Genomic DNA, 19,055 nt, shown 5'->3' with positions numbered 1-19,055 from the left:
TATGTGACATTTTTTTCTTATAAAATAGATTAAAATTGCATTAGTGAAAATGTTCCTTTTCATAATAATATCCAAATATTACAAAAATCAGAAAGACATATAAAAGATTTAAACATTTTTTAGACTAATTCATATGTTATTTGAAAATAATAGATTCTATACGAAGATTTATTTTCACGTAATTACACACACATATTTCTTTTCTATACTTATATCTTTCTCTCATTATTTTCTATAGAACGAGACAGATTTAATAGTTTTTGACGTTGAACTTATTACAGAGCACGAATAATGATAGCGATTCGAGCATAAATACTATACGGAACGAGATATCTCATAAAGTTCACATAAGACCTTTGATCGCACGATGATCAATTACGACGCGAAGTTAGCGTGCGCGATTCGCAAATGATTCTAAAATATGCACTTACTTATACATCGTTCATTCCCGAGAACGTAATTACTAATTTCGTGCCGCACTGGAGAACGTAAATCAATGCATACATTCGGAATATTGATAGAAATTTAATTACAGAACCATTGATTTATAAGTGTATTAATTGTTGATTTGATTAATGTTGCTTATGCACTGATTGCCATAGTATGAGGTTTAATTAAAACAATTTATGCTACAATTTCTATTAAGCTTGAAATCCCTAGATAGATTAAACAAACTCTGGTAGCTCGTATATTGATCAAGATTATTATATTATAATGAATAGAGCTGAATTAATTCTCGAATTTAAGATATTTTTTATGCTTGCAATTTTTAGATATACATATATGATTAATCATTAATAAAGATATGTAGCTATCGATTCAACTTCTTTATTTGTAATTGTATTTTGTCGTGTAATTAAGAATATAATATTATTGAAAATATTTTCTGAAAACGTTGCACAATGACAAAATGCAATTCGTCTTTTAGTAGACGCATTTTTAAAAATTTCGCCATCATCTTTTGAAAAAAATGCCACTCCACCTGTTTCCAGCATCAGAAAGCGCATTGACCTTACTGGTCGCCCACTGGCCCTGTCATTGCCCTCTTAAAAAATGCTAATATAACATCTCTCTGATGACATAACTTGTCATTCTCAAGAGTATAATTTATAGAAATAATTATTTTATACAAAACTATATATCTATAACTATATAATTTTTAAATCAACTTATAAGTTCGCGAAAATATTAAGCAAAATAAAAATAACGTAATGTTGATGTTTTGAAAATAAATATGTAATTTTTGCAACAAAAAAAATGCAATATAAAAAGTTTCATAAATGTCAAACTATCCTGAATTAAAAGAAAAATATCTTTAAAATATTTTTACAATGCGTATAATGTTTTTTAAACCTATGTTTTCGACTACTGTGTTGAAAAAACTTCCTGATGTTAAAAGTAACTAAAATTTCGTAACGGCATAACTATTCATGTAGAATGCGTAAAAAATTTTAATAAACCCGGACAGTTCAGTTAACATACGTGCTTGATAAATTGCGGTGCATTGGGATGCATGCGTGGTTCGAAAACAAAAAACGTAGCTCGAAACACATGCATAGCGCGACTTTCACGAGCGCGATGGCCCGAACGAACATCGGACTCACTGTATAAACACGTGTCAAACTCGGGAACGCGTGGAACACGGGTTTCAAAACTCGAACAGAAGAAGGGTGAAGCTTTTCAATCCTTTACGGTTGAAGGACATTTCGAAAAATCAGCCGATAAATATTCTGTTTTTAATTAGAGTTGTCTGCTTTATAAAAGATTAAAAGCTATATCTTGCAAAACGATTCATTTTTCCAATAGAGATTAAAAGAATAATAATTGATTGAACTCTTTCGAGCTATATACAGAGATAGACCCACTTTATATCAATTTTCAAATTATTATTGCCAGCATATAGAGATCATTTTTGTCTGTTTATAGCATTAAAATCCAAGCTCATGAAAGTTATATCAATTTCTAAATGAATCTCTAGTTTCAAATGTGTGTTGGAAGAAATATCGGTACGAATGAACCAGTATATATCAAGCGCACCTTCGATATGGAACTGCAAAGGGTTAAATCACTCGAAAACGCGCAGTTTTCCACTTCGTTTGCTGCCTACTCGAGCATCGATTTCGTGTCTAAACCGGTCTCGATTTAACCCGTGACTACTCCAGCAAAATCTTAAGTGCTAATGGTCCCCCGAGCATCCGACAAACGTATGTAATTTCATTAGTACTCTCGAGACTTTCTATGCCTTGCCTTCTATTTCCCATGCATTCCCCACAATTCGACGGTAGAAAGCCTGTTTGTGGAAATTGCATTTAACTCTGGCTCACTAACCGATGTTATCAGCAAACCCAATGCAATTTACAGTGCCAATTTTTAGTCTGCCCCGCGATACGTTTACATAGTAAACGTAAATAAAAGTTATACAGAATGTTTCGCAAAAGTTCTTTAAAACTTCAGAGTTGTATTTTTTTAGGAAGTTAGTCTATATTTTTCACTAACAAGAGAAATAAATTGTAAAAATATACAATTCTATAAAAATATTACAAAAAAATTTTGGTATTTAAAAAAAAAGAAAAAACAAGAAAAAACTTAAAATTTTCTACAAATGACAAGATAACAAACGTGGACTTTCAATTAGAAATTCCCCCCAAAATATATATATATATATATATATAAAAATAAATAAAAACGTGTGGCTAACTGATTTAATACAAAAAATTATTTAGCATTAAAATTATTTAATTAAAATTAAACATTAATTAAAAAATAATGCCGAATAATGTTGCACAATTACAGTTTCACTAGGAAAAAAATTATTCCAGAAGATATGATAAAAATATTGACAAAATGCTATAAAAAAAACTCTATACGAATATTTTGCAACATGAGAAATATACAACGTATTTCTCACATATATCACTTGATTATATATAATCTTTCAACGTTATACGCAGTATGTAACGTTAATTAGCGACTATTCCTCGTCAGACATCTCGACTCGATTGCATCGATTACTTTAGAAACATCCTAATACATGCAGCATGCAGTAATACATACCGATGTTCAAGCGATATCGTAATAAAATGTAAAATGCATTTCTCCGCAATTCTCTTTACGTGGAATAGGAAAGGACAAGATCACAAGCGCTGCTACATTCTAGCGGTTAAGCGGTTATGCTCTCGCGAAGAAAAGATCGGTCGTGGTGATACTTCTAAAATTAGCTCGCCGCCGCGTATAACTTCCTCTCTCTGTGCGCGAATGTCGTGCGCGTAAATTCCTGCGTGCCGACGTGGACTCGAAACCGCGCGCGAATTAATTGCCGTCGAGCTTCAGAAAAGCTTGCCTTGAAAAGCGCACTTCGTGTAACTAATCCCGGTCGGTGCCATAAATTTCCGGCTACCCGCTGCTTTCCCGGCGTGTTTCCACTCTATCTCGGCCCCGGATGATGGCGGCTCGATAATGATTTTGCGTATATATACTGGCAATATTTACGCAAAGTAAGAGTATTAGCTTGGATTAGAAATATAAAATCTCATTGTTAGAATCATATCGATGTCCAATTTTACATGAAATCTTGATAAAACTGTATATAATACGAAAAATAGAATGAACGTTTTCATAATAACAATATTTTTTTGTCTGGTTTTACAAATATAGTTATACAACTTTTTTCTTTGATGTTATATTAAAAAAAAAAAAAAAAAAAAATTCTATCATTATTATTAAAATATAATTTTTAAATGATATTTTCTTTGACGATATATTTTTCACTGTTTTTAATAACTAAAATAGAGAGATTGGATTATTTGAATATTGATTCGATACATTTATAGAAGAATATTAAAAATGCGTGCGGTGCAAAGAAAGTAAAACATGGACAGATGCTCTATCGATTCATCGGGCAAGTATGTAGCTCCCGTGGAGATTGCAACGCCGTTTAATAAAGCCGTGATGTATCTGCTCCGGGTTATCAATTAGCGGCGGACGCGCTTATAATCCACGGAAGCATTATCGATAACTCGCGAGCGAGAGATGGAAGTCTTAATCGCGCGCCGGGCTGTTCATGAGAAAATTTATATCCAACGTGTCACACACAAAGTTCCTCGCGTTGCTCTCCCGCGCGTTATCGCGGCGCCCCCGGTATAACCGCTTTTTCCACGTTCACGTCTCGTTCTGACGGGGACCTGAGACGAGCATTAATTAAGGGCCCGACGCGCAGCAGGTGTTGTAATAATTCCTTCGAATTGGCCTCGACGAGACTCATTATGCTAAGCTATGCAACACGCGGCAATACGTAATCACACGTGTCGCGGCGTGCGTCGCGTCATCCCGTCCCTCGCACAGAATTATTTATCGAACTGTCAATAATGTTATTCGAGCATGCATATGCGCGGTGACATCAACCGTTAGCATAATTTATCACGCATGAATAAGGATGCGCGTTGATTGCGGTTATTGCTTTTTTTTATTTAAGATGCTACATAACGTATTAATCTCTCGAGAGGCGATTTAACCGCCAGTTGCGGAATTGCAACGTCAATTGCAATATTGACGCGTTGTCGATATGGCCTGCGACAGCCGTTTGATTCGCTCGTCTCGCAACCATGTCGACAAGCAATTGTATGTACGCGTCGTAGTTATGTATTTTGAATTGTTTCGACAAGTATCATATATGTATACTAAGAGAATCAGACTCTAATAAATTGTCTGGTTTAAATGTCAAGGCGTATTAATATATCTTCTATATTCTAGTCACACTTAATATTGCAGAAGAAATAATATTATGCTATACGAGCTTTTCAGAAGTTAAACTGATCGATTGCACTTTTTGTAAATTTCTTGATTTCAATACTAGAGTACATGATTAGAGTGTTCTAATTAACATATTAAAATTCAGAAATATACAAATAGTGGAGTTGATCAATTTAGCTTTTAAAGGGGCTCTATATTAGCTATATGAAAAATATAATATTGTATGCTTAAAAGCATGAACTATAACATAAATATAAATTAAATAATATTGCAGAAAATATGTATTCGCGTAATATCAAGCGGAAATAAAATTGATTCGTCGCATGTGGAGATATTTTTAATTGCGATAAAATGGGAAACGATTAATAATCGTGCATTGACGTTTCGAATCGTCGCTAAAGGGATGTTATAAATAGGCGCATGAAAAATAATTTCAAGCATGCTTTAAGCTTTAAAAAACGAACAAAATTGCGCGAGTGCGCAAATCGTTGTTATGAAATATAATCAGTTTATCTCATGGCGGCATACAAAGAGCGAAAGACTCAAATGGTGATCTAAAGGCTCCAAAATTAATTCCCATCTCCGAAAAATAAATAAATTATTTCGAATAGAAACGAGAGTTGTGTCGTGCACCAAGCTTAGCCAATGCAATTTTCCGGATCATCAATTTTTAATTTAAAGTATTACTTTTCTGATTAACTTCCGCCAGAGATATACACGAAAGAAACAAAAAATTTCAAATAGGCTTACAAAGCGGAGAGCAAGTATGGCGATTTGTTTTTTAAATAAATTATATATCGACTATATAAAAAATGGATCCGCTAAAAGATGTTTTTACAAAAGAACGCTGCTGATTTTTACGTTCTTCCCTCATTTTCTAATGTATTAATTAAAAAAAACTCAAAGAGAGAAGTTAAATATGAATTAACTTTGCGATTCTTTAGAAAGAGTTTCTGATTATGAGAGAAAGATTATTAATTTTTCTCTGTAAAAGTCTATTGTTTCTTACTTTCCACTCTCTCTTCTCTCACGCGTGAAAAAGTATATTATTATTTAATAATCTAATACAGAGAATGTAATTCCATTATCAAATATTACTATACAATTACCAAGAGTTAAAGAGTTGAAGCAAGAGAATAAATGTATAGAATAAAGAACAGATTTATCAAACTTTTCATTTAAATCAGATAATCAAATATATAAAACGAATACTTGTAAAGCTTGTATCCATTATGTACATCTAAATTCAATATACCTTCTTGTATGATACATGTTATAATCTCAGCGAATCACTATTGTCATACATGCAATATTTTCATATAAATTTATATTTCATATAAATATACGTTTCTGCCAAAATCTCTCGATCTCTTTTGATTACCCGATGTAAATAAAAGATTTATTCACAAATCTGCTCGATACAACGTGACATAATAAATCGACAATAGGCCGTGATTACGTTCACTTACCTTTTCGATGGCTTCCAGCGCCGCTTCAGCACTCCCAGCATGAGTAAACCGACGAGGATGAGGCCTAAGCGCCGACGGATCTCCGACTTAGCAGCTACGTTTCAACCACCAGCACCACAACCGATCACTACCGGAATCACACAATCACCGGATAATCCCGTCGATCTCCCGGGAGATCTCTGTGTCGATCGCACACGAGTCACACCACGATCTCTCCCGGACGAGAGAGTTCTTTCTTTCACGCGCGATCTCTGGTTTCTTACGTTACGAGGTTTCGATCGATTTCGCGACGATCGGCATTCACCGGTTAAACAGATCGTCGTCGTTTAATCCCTTCGCGGAATCACTGTCGATCGCGGTACGAATCACACTCTGCGGTTTTCAAGCAGCTTTTTATCATTCTCGTTATTACGCGTCCTTATTTACCGGAACACCTGGAATCAGAACAATAGCAATGGCACGTAAAATAAATGCAAAATTAATGAAAAATATATAGACATGTAAAATACAAAATGTGTATAACTAAAATATATTATTAATATATTATTAACGATGAAATTTTTTTCCCGAAAAAAAAAAAAAACATTACGGTTAATTAAAATTTTTTATTTTCAACGCGTTGCATATTTTAAATAATTAAATTAAAAATTCTTTCTATCTCTTTATATAAAATTAGCTAAATAAATTCATTACACACAGAAAAAATGTATATATATGTGAAAAATTATACTGCAATATTACTTTATTTACAAATATTCTTTTTAAGAAATTAGCAAGAAAAATTTACTTAAGTACAAAGTAATATATGTGAGATGTAAATACATTCTTGCAAAAATTTAAGTATTTTAAAAATAATATTACAATCATAATCATTGTTTTAAAGAAAGCTATAAAAAGATTAATCCATTAATTAGATTCTTATAAAATTTATCACACAACACATGGTTGAAATTTAAAAAAATATTACTTCAACTTAAAATTATATCGCGTATTATATGTAAATAAGGAACAATATTGTTTCTCGCGGGCAGAAAATAAATTCCGATATTTTATGGTGTATTATTCCGTTGGGCGGAAGTTTGCTAACAAGCGACGACGATTCCGCGTGCAACCGTTAAATATACAGTTTACATCAAACATTACACGAACGACAATCCATTTTTTTTTTTTTCGGCGTCAGCTACAGCGTTATGTTGCACCATTTTATGCGACACGACTGTAAATTCATGTAGCACGTAACGCAACACGGTCGCGAAGATTCTATTTACCATTCACAAAGGTTCGCATAAATAATAAAGCGCCGCCGCTCGACAAATGTTTATCCTGCTTCCGGGGTCGCGGAATAATTTATCGCTCTTGGAGAGAGCGTCACGTCGTCATCGTTGTCGGAAGCGACGAACGTGGTCGATATCTCGAATGTTTGCTCAAAATTACACGTCCAAAACGTTTTTGTCAAAAGTCATTTTTACATCGTTGCTTTAATTGGACGCCGAGAAATAAGATTGAAAATTCTCGCTCCGCGAGGAATGTGTTGATTAAAGAATGAATAATAAATCACGTCCCTCTAATTAAGATGATAATTAATCGACAGTGTCTCGAGAGGACGTGCGCCTTTTGTCGACTACCGAGGAAAATTGGTCTTGCTTACGATAAAAATTACACCGTGTGTTTTTCTCTGAACACGGAGAATAACAGCAAAGCTTGTTTTAAGACAAGTTATTAGCTCTATTAGTTTATTTATCTTATAAATTGTAAAAAAACGCTATTATCTTATTACGCATAAAATGCATACAATAAACAGGTATTATTAATAAATGCTTAAAAAACCGTATTTAATGAGCTGCCTTAATTGCCTGCTATATTTTTTAAAAGAATTTAATTGAAACTTTAATTAAACAGTTCCTTAATTACCTTGGAAATTTTTATCGTTAGATCTTTGAAAAAAAAATACTTCTCAAATCAAATTTTAAAGAGAATCGTCGGTTACAATTATATGATGTTAAAATTTCTATAGAATATAATCAATATATTATTTGCGTTCGTTTATCACCCTAATTTTACATTGCGATGTCTATTGTCAAATATAGATATGATATTTATGTATACCGATCTTATATGAATTATTGTATTTGTTAAACTAAAGGGGCTCGTCCCCGTTACATAAATAAATAAATAAATAAATATTTGATCGGTCAATATCGATCGTAAATATATAGGAAATAAAATTTTATTTTTATTCACGACGAAAATTAAATGAACATGATTGTGCGTTTTGCAAATACGAAAGCAATGCAATCATTGATTTCCAATTCTCGAGATTGGCGGGATAGGAAATGACGTTTAGGCCCGTATTAGAATGACCTTAATCTGCTTTCTGAGATTATTGGTTTGCAGGCAATCACGATCAATGTGGCTGAACATCCAATTGCCGCGAAATTGCATAATCCATGCTCAAAGGTTATTTCGGGCCTAACTACCGCAAACGCGTAACGTACAAGTGGATAAATCGGACAATATTTTATTTGTTGTGCATTTAAATTATGTTGACAATGAGTATTACAGTGTGCACCAATGTGATACACGAACACAAATAACACGATTGTAATCATTTTGCCGAGAGACGAGAAATTAAAAGAGAATCATGGTAGATATTAATAGGAGCTTTCGCTGAATATTATTGTAATTTTAATCGCCTTTCTGGCAAAATACATCCGCATGCGAGCAATGTATCATAAATATTCGTATTTAATTAAAAATTGTAGAAACAGATTAAATAATTTATTTAAAAAATAATATCAATATCTTTATAGCATGACTTGTTTACAATAAAAATAATTAAAATATATTTTGCATACATTTTCAATACAAGCAAAACAAACCATGTTCATTAAAATATTTAAAATATTTATAACTCGATAAATTAATTTATTACAATAATTACTGGTGATTAAATCAGAGTTGATTTTTCTTCAATGATTTTCTTTTATGACTTTATGAGAAAATATTTTTTTAATATCTTTATATGTAATATAAATATTTCTTTAATATAATAATAAAATTTAATATAATATTAATAAATATAAAATAATATAAATTTTTATTTAATATAATAATAAAAAGTTTTAATAAAATATATATATCTTTATATATATAATATCGACTTATTATTAAAATGCACTATATTCTTATTTGAAAAATCACGAGAAAATATTTTTTGAATATCTATAATATAAATCTTTCTTTAATATAATAATATTAATAAATATAAATTTTTATTAATAATATTAATAATATATAAATCTTTGTTTAACATAATAATAATAATAAAACTTTAATAAAATAAATCCATCTTTATATATAATATAAATCTTTATATATAATATAAATTTATTATTTAAATGCACTATATGTATTCTTATTTGAAAAATTGCTGCATTAATTAACTCTAATTTATTAATATTAAAAAACACGAAATATATGTATAATCTTACATAATTACTAATTTATTAAAATATTTAATTTTTTTAACAACTGCATATTATGTGTAAAAATTACATCCTTATTATATACTAGATTCTGCTAACATATTCAAATTAAATCAATATTCAAAATGGTTATACTAATTAACTATCAAAATATTCACGGACATTGCAACGCACCTGCTTACATCGAAAGAGATACCTTCGCAATTAAAATGTTCCACTTGCTTCTTATTTACTTCATTATTTGAAAATTCGAACAATTTATTGCTTGAATATTCACGAATATTATATACTTCCAAAGCATTAACAATGCGGGCATGCATATCTAACCGCCGCTCCGTTGTTCGTAAAATGTATTAACCGCGCGATTGCAACGATATTCAAGTAATTCGAGATATACCTCAAAGTAGTAACAGTCATGAAAACATAGACATGCCGCGACAACACAATTCGACGTCTCGCTTCATTTTTCCGGATTAATTAATATCGCATTTTAATTAGCAGAATCTAGTAATTATTCGTATTTTAACACGTATGAATTGATAATAACGCTCGCACTTCACCTTCGTCGATCGTCGAGCTTTCGCAGTGAAGTTCGTTGACGAGTACGTGAAAAACGACGCCACGAGAAAATGTCGAATATGATAACTCACCGCTCGTCCGCCTTTGGAAGAATCAAACTGCCAATTCAAAAGTCGCGTTCGCATCTCGAAGAACGACGGCTCCCAGGATCACAGGACGATCAATAATCGCGTGCGAATTCGAAACTGGAACATCGGCGTCCAGGACTTCTTCCTCGCACTGATATTCACGTTATTCACGCGTTTCGAATCGACTACGAATCGACTACAGTTCGACGCAATTCACCCTACTGCCCCCCCCCACCCCGCGGCGCGTTACTTGATCACGTGATTTTCGAATCGGTTAGGAAACTGTAACGTCGGAATTGGCGACGATTCGAAATGGCGGTTGACCGGAGCGAGGAGGAATATATATATCGATCGGTTTACTCACCTCATTTCGCCGGTTCCGGTTCCAAGGACAGCTTCCGGTATCACCGCCTCACGACGACGATCCTGCTGCTGCTGCTGGCGGCTTCCTACGCATCTCCGCGACATTCGATGCGACTTCGGAGAGGAGACGGGATCTCTCGCGCGCGAGACGAGACCCGGTTCTCGAAATTCGACCCGGTGACCGCGATTACGGACGACGCGACGTGCGGAGGAGCGGGCGACAAAACGAGGAGGATGCAACGCCAATATACGTTGACGATTATATCGCACTGTGGCGGAGAGAGAACCGTGTTGAAAACTCGCGCGCGCACCGTAGAGAAAACGACGCGACGTACCGCGTTGCGTGCCGAACTCGAACTGAGCAGCTCGGAACGAGAGACAGAGACGACACGCGTGTCCCGCTACCCCCTCTCTTCGTCGCGCGCACCGAGCGCCCTCCCCCACCATCTAACGGCTAACTTCTCCCCACTGCACGTGCGCGTCGTATGCAGGTGCAAGCCTTCGAGCCGAGCGAATTCCGAGAAATACTTGGGTAAGTGATACGCGTTTTTGTTGATGTTTTGAAGTCGTATTGTCTTGCTCGATATTTGTTTTGACTACACGCGCGCGAGTTCAACGATGCGGAAATTTACGAGCCATTGAAAAACGACGAGCAGCAGGGAAAAGTCAACTAAGTAAATTATCAGATTCGATTATAGAATAATTGCTAGGTTAATAGCGCTAGACGCTCGTGTACGAAGCATTTGAAAAACATCGCGCAAATCTTTCTTATTTTTGCCAAAGATATAACTGATATGTAAGATGTAAGTTTTCTTCTGTTTTTTTCTTTCGTATCTTTTTCTTCTTCGTTAAATATTACTGAGAATGCGTCGCGCAAATTAATTCTCAAGACTCAATAAACTACAATTCAAGTTTGAAATCCGTTAGTAGAGAATTATACGCAATATTTAAACTCTAGATTCTTCATTTTTATCATGTATGTAGTTAGAATTAACTAATAATAGAATTATTATTCGCATTTGTTTCACGTATAGAATATCGGAATATGTGATATGTATTATAGATTATTATAATTAGCACTTGTGAAATATAAAATCACTAGACATTTTCACGCATCGTAAATTAATTAAATCTCTGTTTAACAAAGTTCAGCATAAAATGCTAAATAAACAGAAAAGAAACTCATACACATATATATAGACACAACATTTAAAGACAAAATAATCCATTCACAACATATCAATTATATATAAAATTATAATTTTTTAAATATTATTATTTAACGAACAGTTTCATGAAGTACAAAATATCTAGATATAAAACCGAGATATATATCAGTCTGACTGGCAATGCCTAGTGATATAAAGATACTAGATCGACAATGCATAGTGATATAAAAACACTAGACATCGATAAACCCTAGTATACAAGATTTATAGGGAACTCTAATGTATCATTTATGCATTTATAGGAAACTCTCTGTGTTAATCTACCCAATGCACGAAGATGCAACGGACGACCTTGAACGTGAATGCAGGCTGAAACATCGACACCGAACGACTTCCGTAATACAACGACACAGTTTTTTTCGAGCGTTGCAAGGTAAGATGTTTCGGCAGCGTTATCTTATCATAAATGATTTTCGTTAATGCATTCAAATATCACGGCCTTAAAATGTCGCGAAAATAGTGACTTTATTAGTCACAGATTATATTCTCTCTCTAAAAAGTTTTACTATACATTAAATTCATATAAAATATAAAATTCTAACGGACTAATTGACAACTTGTGTGTGACAAAAATAATAATTTGCTCGAAGGATATTGTTTTAAGGAATTTTAAGGAATTTATTTTATCACGAAAGATTTTTATTAATCAAATATCGCAGCCTTAAAGGCGCGTAGATCATAATTTTATAATTATGAAAGATACGTCTCTTTAGAGAATTATACATGAAATTTACATAAAATATGCATTTTTAACACGAATAAGTAATGAGAGAGCTTGATGGAAATAACAATTACTTCGAAAAATTATTTTAATTTTAAGAAATTAAATTTTATTATTTAGAGAAGAAAAAGAATTTTAAGGAGTCTATTTTATTACAAAAAATTTTTGTCGGTATACTTAAATGGATTTTAAAGCGGAGATAATGATTTTGTGTTATCGATAAAAGTTATATTTTTTAAAATTTACATTTAATATTGTATAAAATATAAATTTCAAACGGACTAATCGGCAACTTACGTGACGGAAATAATAACTTGCTCGAAGTATTATTGCTTTTAAGGAATTTTAAGGTATTTATTTTATCACGAAAGATTTTTATTAATCAAATATCGCAGCCTTAAAGGCGCGTAGATCATAATTTTGATTTATGAAAGAGATTACGTTTCTTTAAAAAATTATACATTAAATATACATAAAATATGCATTTTTAACACGAATAACTAATGAGCTTGATGGAAATAACAATTACTTGTTCAAAAAATTATTTTAATTTTAAGAAATTAAATTTTATTATTTAGAGAAGAAAAAGAATTTGGAATCTATTTTATTACAAAAAAGTTTTGTCGATGTACTTGAATGGATTTTAAAGCGGAGATAATGATTTTGTGTTATCGATAAAAGTTATATTTATTGTTATAGTTATATGTTATATGTTATAGTTATAGTTATATGTTATCGATAAAAGTTATATTTTTTAAAAGTTATATTTAAATTGTATAAAATATAAATTTCAAACGAACTAATCGGCAAATTATGTGACGGAAATAATAACTTGCTCGAAGTATTATTGCTTTTAAGGAATTTTAAGGAATTTATTTTATCACGAAAGATTTTTATTAATCAAATATCGCAGCCTTAAAGGCGCGTAGATCATAATTTTATAATTATGAAAGATACGTCTCTTTAGAGAATTATACATGAAATTTACATAAAATATGCATTTTTAACACGAATAACTAATGAGAGAGAGAGCTTGATGGAAACAATTACTTGTTCGAAAAATTATTTTAATTTTAAGAAATTAAATTTTATTATTTAGAGAAGAAAAAGAATTTGAAATCTATTTTATTACAAAAAAGTTTTGTCGATGTACTTAAATGGATTTTAAAGCGGAGATAATGATTTTGTGTTATCGATAAAAGTTATATTTATTGTTATAGTTATATGTTATATGTCATAGTTATAGTTATATGTTATCGATAAAAGTTATATTTAAATTGTATAAAATATAAATTTCAAACGAACTAATCGGCAAATTATGTGACGGAAATAATAACTTGCTCGAAGTATTATTGCTTTTAAGGAATTTTAAGGAATTTATTTTATCACGAAAGATTTTTATTAATCAAATATCGCAGCCTTAAAGGCGCGTAGATCATAATTTTGATTTACGAAAGAGATTACGTTTCTTTACAAAAATTATACATTAAATATACATAAAATATGCATTTTTAACACGAATAACTAATGGGCTTGATGGAAATAACAATCACTTGTTCGAAAAATTATTTTAATTTAAAAAAATTAAATTTTATTATTTAGAGAAGGAAAAGAATTTTAAGAAGTCTATTTTATTACAAAAAATTTTTGTTGATGTACTTAAATGGATTTTAAAGCGGAGATAATGATTTTGTGTTATCGATGAAAATTATATTTTTTACAATTTACATTTAAATTGTATAAAATATAAATTCCAGACAGACACTAATTGGCAACTTGTGTGGCGGAAATAATAACTTTCTCGAAGGATTATTGCTTTTAAGGAATTTTAAGGAATTTATTTTATCACGAAAGATTTTTATTAATCAAATATCGCAGTCTTAAAGGCGCGTAAATCATAATGTTATGATTATGAAAGATTGCATCTCTTTAAAAAATTATACATTAAATTTACATAAAATACGCATTTTTAACACGAATAACTAATGGGAGGGGGGGCTTGATGGAAATAACAATTACTTATTCAAAAAATTATTTTAATTTTAAGAAATTAAATTTTATTATTTAGAGAAGGAAAAGAATTTTTAAGAAGTCTATTTTATTACAAGAAATTTTTGTCGATGTGTTTAAATTTATTTTAAAACAGAGATAATGATTTTGTGTATATATATATATATATATATATATATATATATATATATATTATCGATAGAAAAGTTATTATATCTTTTAAAAAAAGTTTACATCTAAATCGTATAAAATATACATTTCTAACTCGAATAATCAATCTGCAACTCGATGGAGATAATTTATTGCTAAGAAATTATTATTTTATGCACACAGTCATTATTTTAAACGATCATATTGTTATGAAATTTTATCAGTAATAAAGTTAGATGCTTTATTATGATAACTGCATGCATACAGAATGCATACGATTCAAATATTCAATTTTGTTTGTCTGTGATATATCTATATAATTTGGCTGTGCATGGAAATTTTATTAAAGTGTGTGACGATTCTCTTCGATGTTTTATAGTAGTGTAATTGAATAACATCGCTAAAAACGGCTTGCGATAAGATAAGATAGCTAATGTCGTGTTTGCATTAATCTAGTCAAAGCTCTCTATGAAACCACATAAAAGCCACTGAATTGATCATTTAATTAATCTTGGGAAAGATGAAGTAGAATACAATGCCAAGTGATAAATATTTCTCTTTTGTTACCAAGTTTGATTTACACAGTTAATATCATCATATTATCATTAATTATGAATGGCGGAAACTCGCGTATGCGCATGCAATTACGATATGTACCGACTATAAAATTCTTTGTAAATATCTCTACGAGATTGACGTGGCTCAATAAGAGTGCGCGTAATTGCGTGTTGCTGCTTCTTCGAGTACGATTCTGTGCGCGCAATTTGTCGGATACTTATAGCAACCATTTATCATGGGGAGTAAAATTAATTTAGATGCGTACCGCGTTGCATTGGCGGCATTCGTGTGCCGGCTCTTGGACATTTAACATCTGTCTACGCCATGCATATGCACATGCTTACATACGTGCCTATGCAAATCCATGTATTTCACCTCTTCGCAGCATTCATTCGAAACAGAGCAGTGAAATCGTGCGCAAACGCCGGCTAAAGTAAATATATATTTAATGTATACAGTATAATTCACCTACCGTGCAATAAACAGGGAGGAAATTTGCAGAGAAGCGTGTCGCGCATTTAATTTGAATATCTATATTCGCGTGTAAGTTTTTATTTTAAATTATTAATCAGTATTACCGTGAAAGTGTCACACAATATTAGAATGGTATTCATATAATATATAACAAAGAATCTTATTATTCTTCTTATCCTTTCATATTTTGAATAATTGCAATGAAAAGGATATAATTTAAAGTGAATGTTAAAAAGTTTTGCTTTGATATGATAACTGGTCCAATTTCAAGACGACAGTGAGAGAGGAGAATACAGTCATTCCTTAATGCAAATGTGTATGCATAAAAGTACGCGTCAAGTTTTCGTGAGATATTTCGCCGTGAACGTTTATCTTCGCGAACGAGAGCGTATTTTTAAATTTAAATGAGATTTAGTCCGTTCGCCGTCTAAATTTGCACGCGGAAACGTAGCCGCCGGGACGGCTAAATCGCGTGTGCCAATTGTTTCAACCTCGCCGTGTTTCAGTTACCGTTCCGGATTCGCGTTCTCGGGGACTCGGCCGAATTCCCCGAGATGTGGCCGCGCACAGCTGAGCTCTCGGCGCGGATGCATCGATTTTTCTCTCGTTCGGCTGCGCCGGTGAGATGCAGCTCCGCCCGCGGATGCATCTCTCCTCTTTTCTTGCGCGGCTTGCCAACATCTTCTCCTCTTTCACTTCTTCGCCGCTCCGGTTCCGCATCCTCCGTCAAGCGGAAGAGTTAAAAATCTCTCCGAAAATGTTGCCAACAAGAAATATTGCCTTTTTGACTACCGTCTCTGACATAAAAGAGACATTGTTGTTTGAGAAAAAAGGATTTGAAAGTAAAAAAAACTTTTATTATTTATTACTTTACTTTTGCTCGCCGGTTAGTTGATAAAGTTTGTGACCTGGAAAGTTGTCCGAAGAAAAGTAAATTTTTATTGAAAATATATTGAATGTAGTCCTTAAAATTATATTAATTATAACTCGAAATTTAATAACAACATTTTGTGGGATATTTTAATACGAAATTTAATATAAATTAAAAGCGAAAATTTTCTGCAGAAAGTTTAATAATTAAAGTAATTTTATAAGAACTTAATGTGAGATCAAAAGATGAATTTTCGTGCAAAACATGAATTTAATCGAAGAAATGTAATTTATTACTGCATTATTCTTAATATTAAATATACATTGTGAGACAAATTTCTTTCGGTAACCCGCGTTACGAAAAGTCATGGGAAAAAAAGGTAAGGAATCATTTCTCATCGGGAAGACGAGGTCAAAGAATTCGGGGTCAAGTTTAGCCGTCATGAATGATGGACCGGACGAAAGAAGTCGCAGGTGAACGTCGCCGGCAAACGTTAACGTTGTAGCAGGACTGGTTTCTCAAGATTTCACAGTTCTTTGAACAGGTAGTCCCCGCAGGACATGCGCGAGTAACAAGGGTGGAAGAAATCGAAGGGATCGAGTGCTCGGTTGTGAACCCGTCATTGAAACTGATCGTTCTACGCGGGTGGTACATAACTAATTGCGTCTTATTCATGATATCATTTACTTCTGAACGATCACGCCGCGTGTTATCGTCTCTGAACAGCACACCTGTGGCCTCGAAATAATACCATGAAATCGTAACTATGAATCGTTTCCAAGCAGTACATCGCGCGCGTTTCTTAATTTTTAAATATACAATATATCATGCTTGATATTGGAGTTGAATGACTTTTCGAGAAACTAATAATCTTTAGAAGAGAAAATAATTAACTGATTTGAACGTGTGTGTCTGTGTGTGTGTTCTTTCAAACTTGAAAAAAATTAATATATATTTCTAAACAAAATATATAAGAGATGTTCCTTTGTGTATATAAAATTAAGATTGAGTTTAATATATTTTATATACGCATATGATACATATGAACTTTTTTCAGATTCTAAGTAAAAAATATTTAAAAATTTTTTTCTCTTTTATTTCTTTTTATTTCTTTAAATAAAATTTTTATTTTTTGTTATTTTATTTTAAAGAAATAAAAATAGATGAAAAAAGAGAAGAAAATGTTAGCATTAAATGTTACTTGGAATCTGAAAAAAGTTAATATTTATCATGTGTGCGTACATATAGTACGAATATATCAAAATCAATCTTAATTTCATATACAATGAAATATTTTATGTTTTTGTTCAGAAATATATATTAATATTTTTTTTTCTAACAATAAGTTGTGAAAGAATACGTTCAAATCAGCATATGTTTTTCTTCTAAAGATTATTAGTTTCTCGAATATATATAATGTCACTTCGTAGAATTGTATGAATTAAGGAATAATTGATCTTATCTCTTGTCTGTAAGACGATGTCCGCACTCGATAGCTTTATTATCGAAAGGGACTTTCAGAGAGCAAAACTTTCAAGTGAACAGCTATTGAAAGTTTCATGCCCCATTCCGTGCTCATCAGAGACTTCTACAAAAGTTGCTCTCAGATAATAAAACTCTTAAGTTAAACACAGCGCAATCTCTTACGTAGATCGCAAATAGATTCGATCCAAATTAAAGTAATTTTCTGTCTCCTGAAATTGTCGTTTCTCATATTATAAATTTTTATTGTATGCTATAACAATCTAATTACAAAGAATTTGATAGAAATTTGATATTTTTAAGAACTTTTTCTACATAAAGTTTTTCTCTATCTTCTCAATAAGCAATATAATTTTATTGGACATAAAATAAATCATTTTATCTGATTATTTAAATATTTTAACGCGCGTTTTGAAAAAGAGAATGCTATTTTAGTATTATGATTCTACACTAATATACGATTTAGAATCAGATTATACTGAATGAATCTCAATTCAACTTATATATTTCGAGATCGATCGATTATGTTTGCATAGTTTGATGTCACGGGAAAAGGGTCAGTCAGTGGCATTGTAAGCCGTGACAGGAAATCGAAATTGATATTCGGCCCATGTGCTTGCATTTATCTTGTCGCATTCTTTATATTCGACTCCGAGAGAGAAGGAAAAAGAGAATAACATTCTGGTCTTTCATTCACTGTCTCCCTGGACCGGTACCATCTGGTCTTCCACCTGCGTTCAGCCAACTGTTTCTTTCTGCCATTGCAATCAGAGCAGGTCCGGTTTTTTCCTTCCAGACGTCTTTCAGTATCTTATTTCTCGACGAAATATATAGCGAACAAGGTAAT

At 32.1% G+C, this 19,055-nt stretch overlaps 1 protein-coding gene and 1 long non-coding RNA gene across 7 annotated transcripts in view; one reads left to right on the top strand and one right to left on the bottom strand.

The window, feature by feature from the left end:
- LOC145938372 (uncharacterized) overlaps nt 1-11,054 on the bottom strand; it is a 204,296-nt gene extending 193,242 nt beyond the window's left edge. For 3 of the 5 annotated variants that reach the window (XM_083041911.1, XM_083041914.1, XM_083041915.1), the window contains exons 1-2: nt 10,715-11,054; nt 6,219-6,652 (exon numbers count right to left, since the gene is read on the bottom strand). In XM_083041911.1, the coding sequence (XP_082898037.1) occupies nt 6,219-6,259 (41 nt within the window). In that variant the 5' untranslated portion in view covers nt 6,260-6,652; nt 10,715-11,054. Of the gene's footprint in view, nt 1-6,218; nt 6,653-10,353; nt 10,542-10,714 lie in introns of those variants that run through there. The other 2 variants (XM_083041916.1, XM_083041913.1) reach the window with 2 other exon arrangements.
- The window catches only part of LOC145938383 (uncharacterized), a 238,741-nt gene that overhangs the window by 196,040 nt on the left and 23,646 nt on the right, over nt 1-19,055 (top strand). Inside the window, exons 1-2 of one of the 2 annotated variants that reach the window (XR_014425708.1) lie at nt 11,199-11,245; nt 12,185-12,315. This is a non-coding gene — a long non-coding RNA (uncharacterized LOC145938383). Of the gene's footprint in view, nt 1-11,198; nt 11,246-12,184; nt 12,316-19,055 lie in introns of those variants that run through there. The other variant, XR_014425709.1, reaches the window with a different exon arrangement.

Source organism: Prenolepis imparis, unplaced genomic scaffold (genome assembly GCF_030444845.1).
Source record: "Prenolepis imparis isolate NDT839.2.m4 unplaced genomic scaffold, iyPreImpa1.0 SCAF_7, whole genome shotgun sequence".
NCBI classification, from domain to species: Eukaryota; Metazoa; Arthropoda; class Insecta; order Hymenoptera; family Formicidae; genus Prenolepis; species Prenolepis imparis.
The sequence above is the reverse complement of the archived record's forward strand: the minus strand, read 5'-3'. Positions and strand labels throughout refer to the sequence as shown.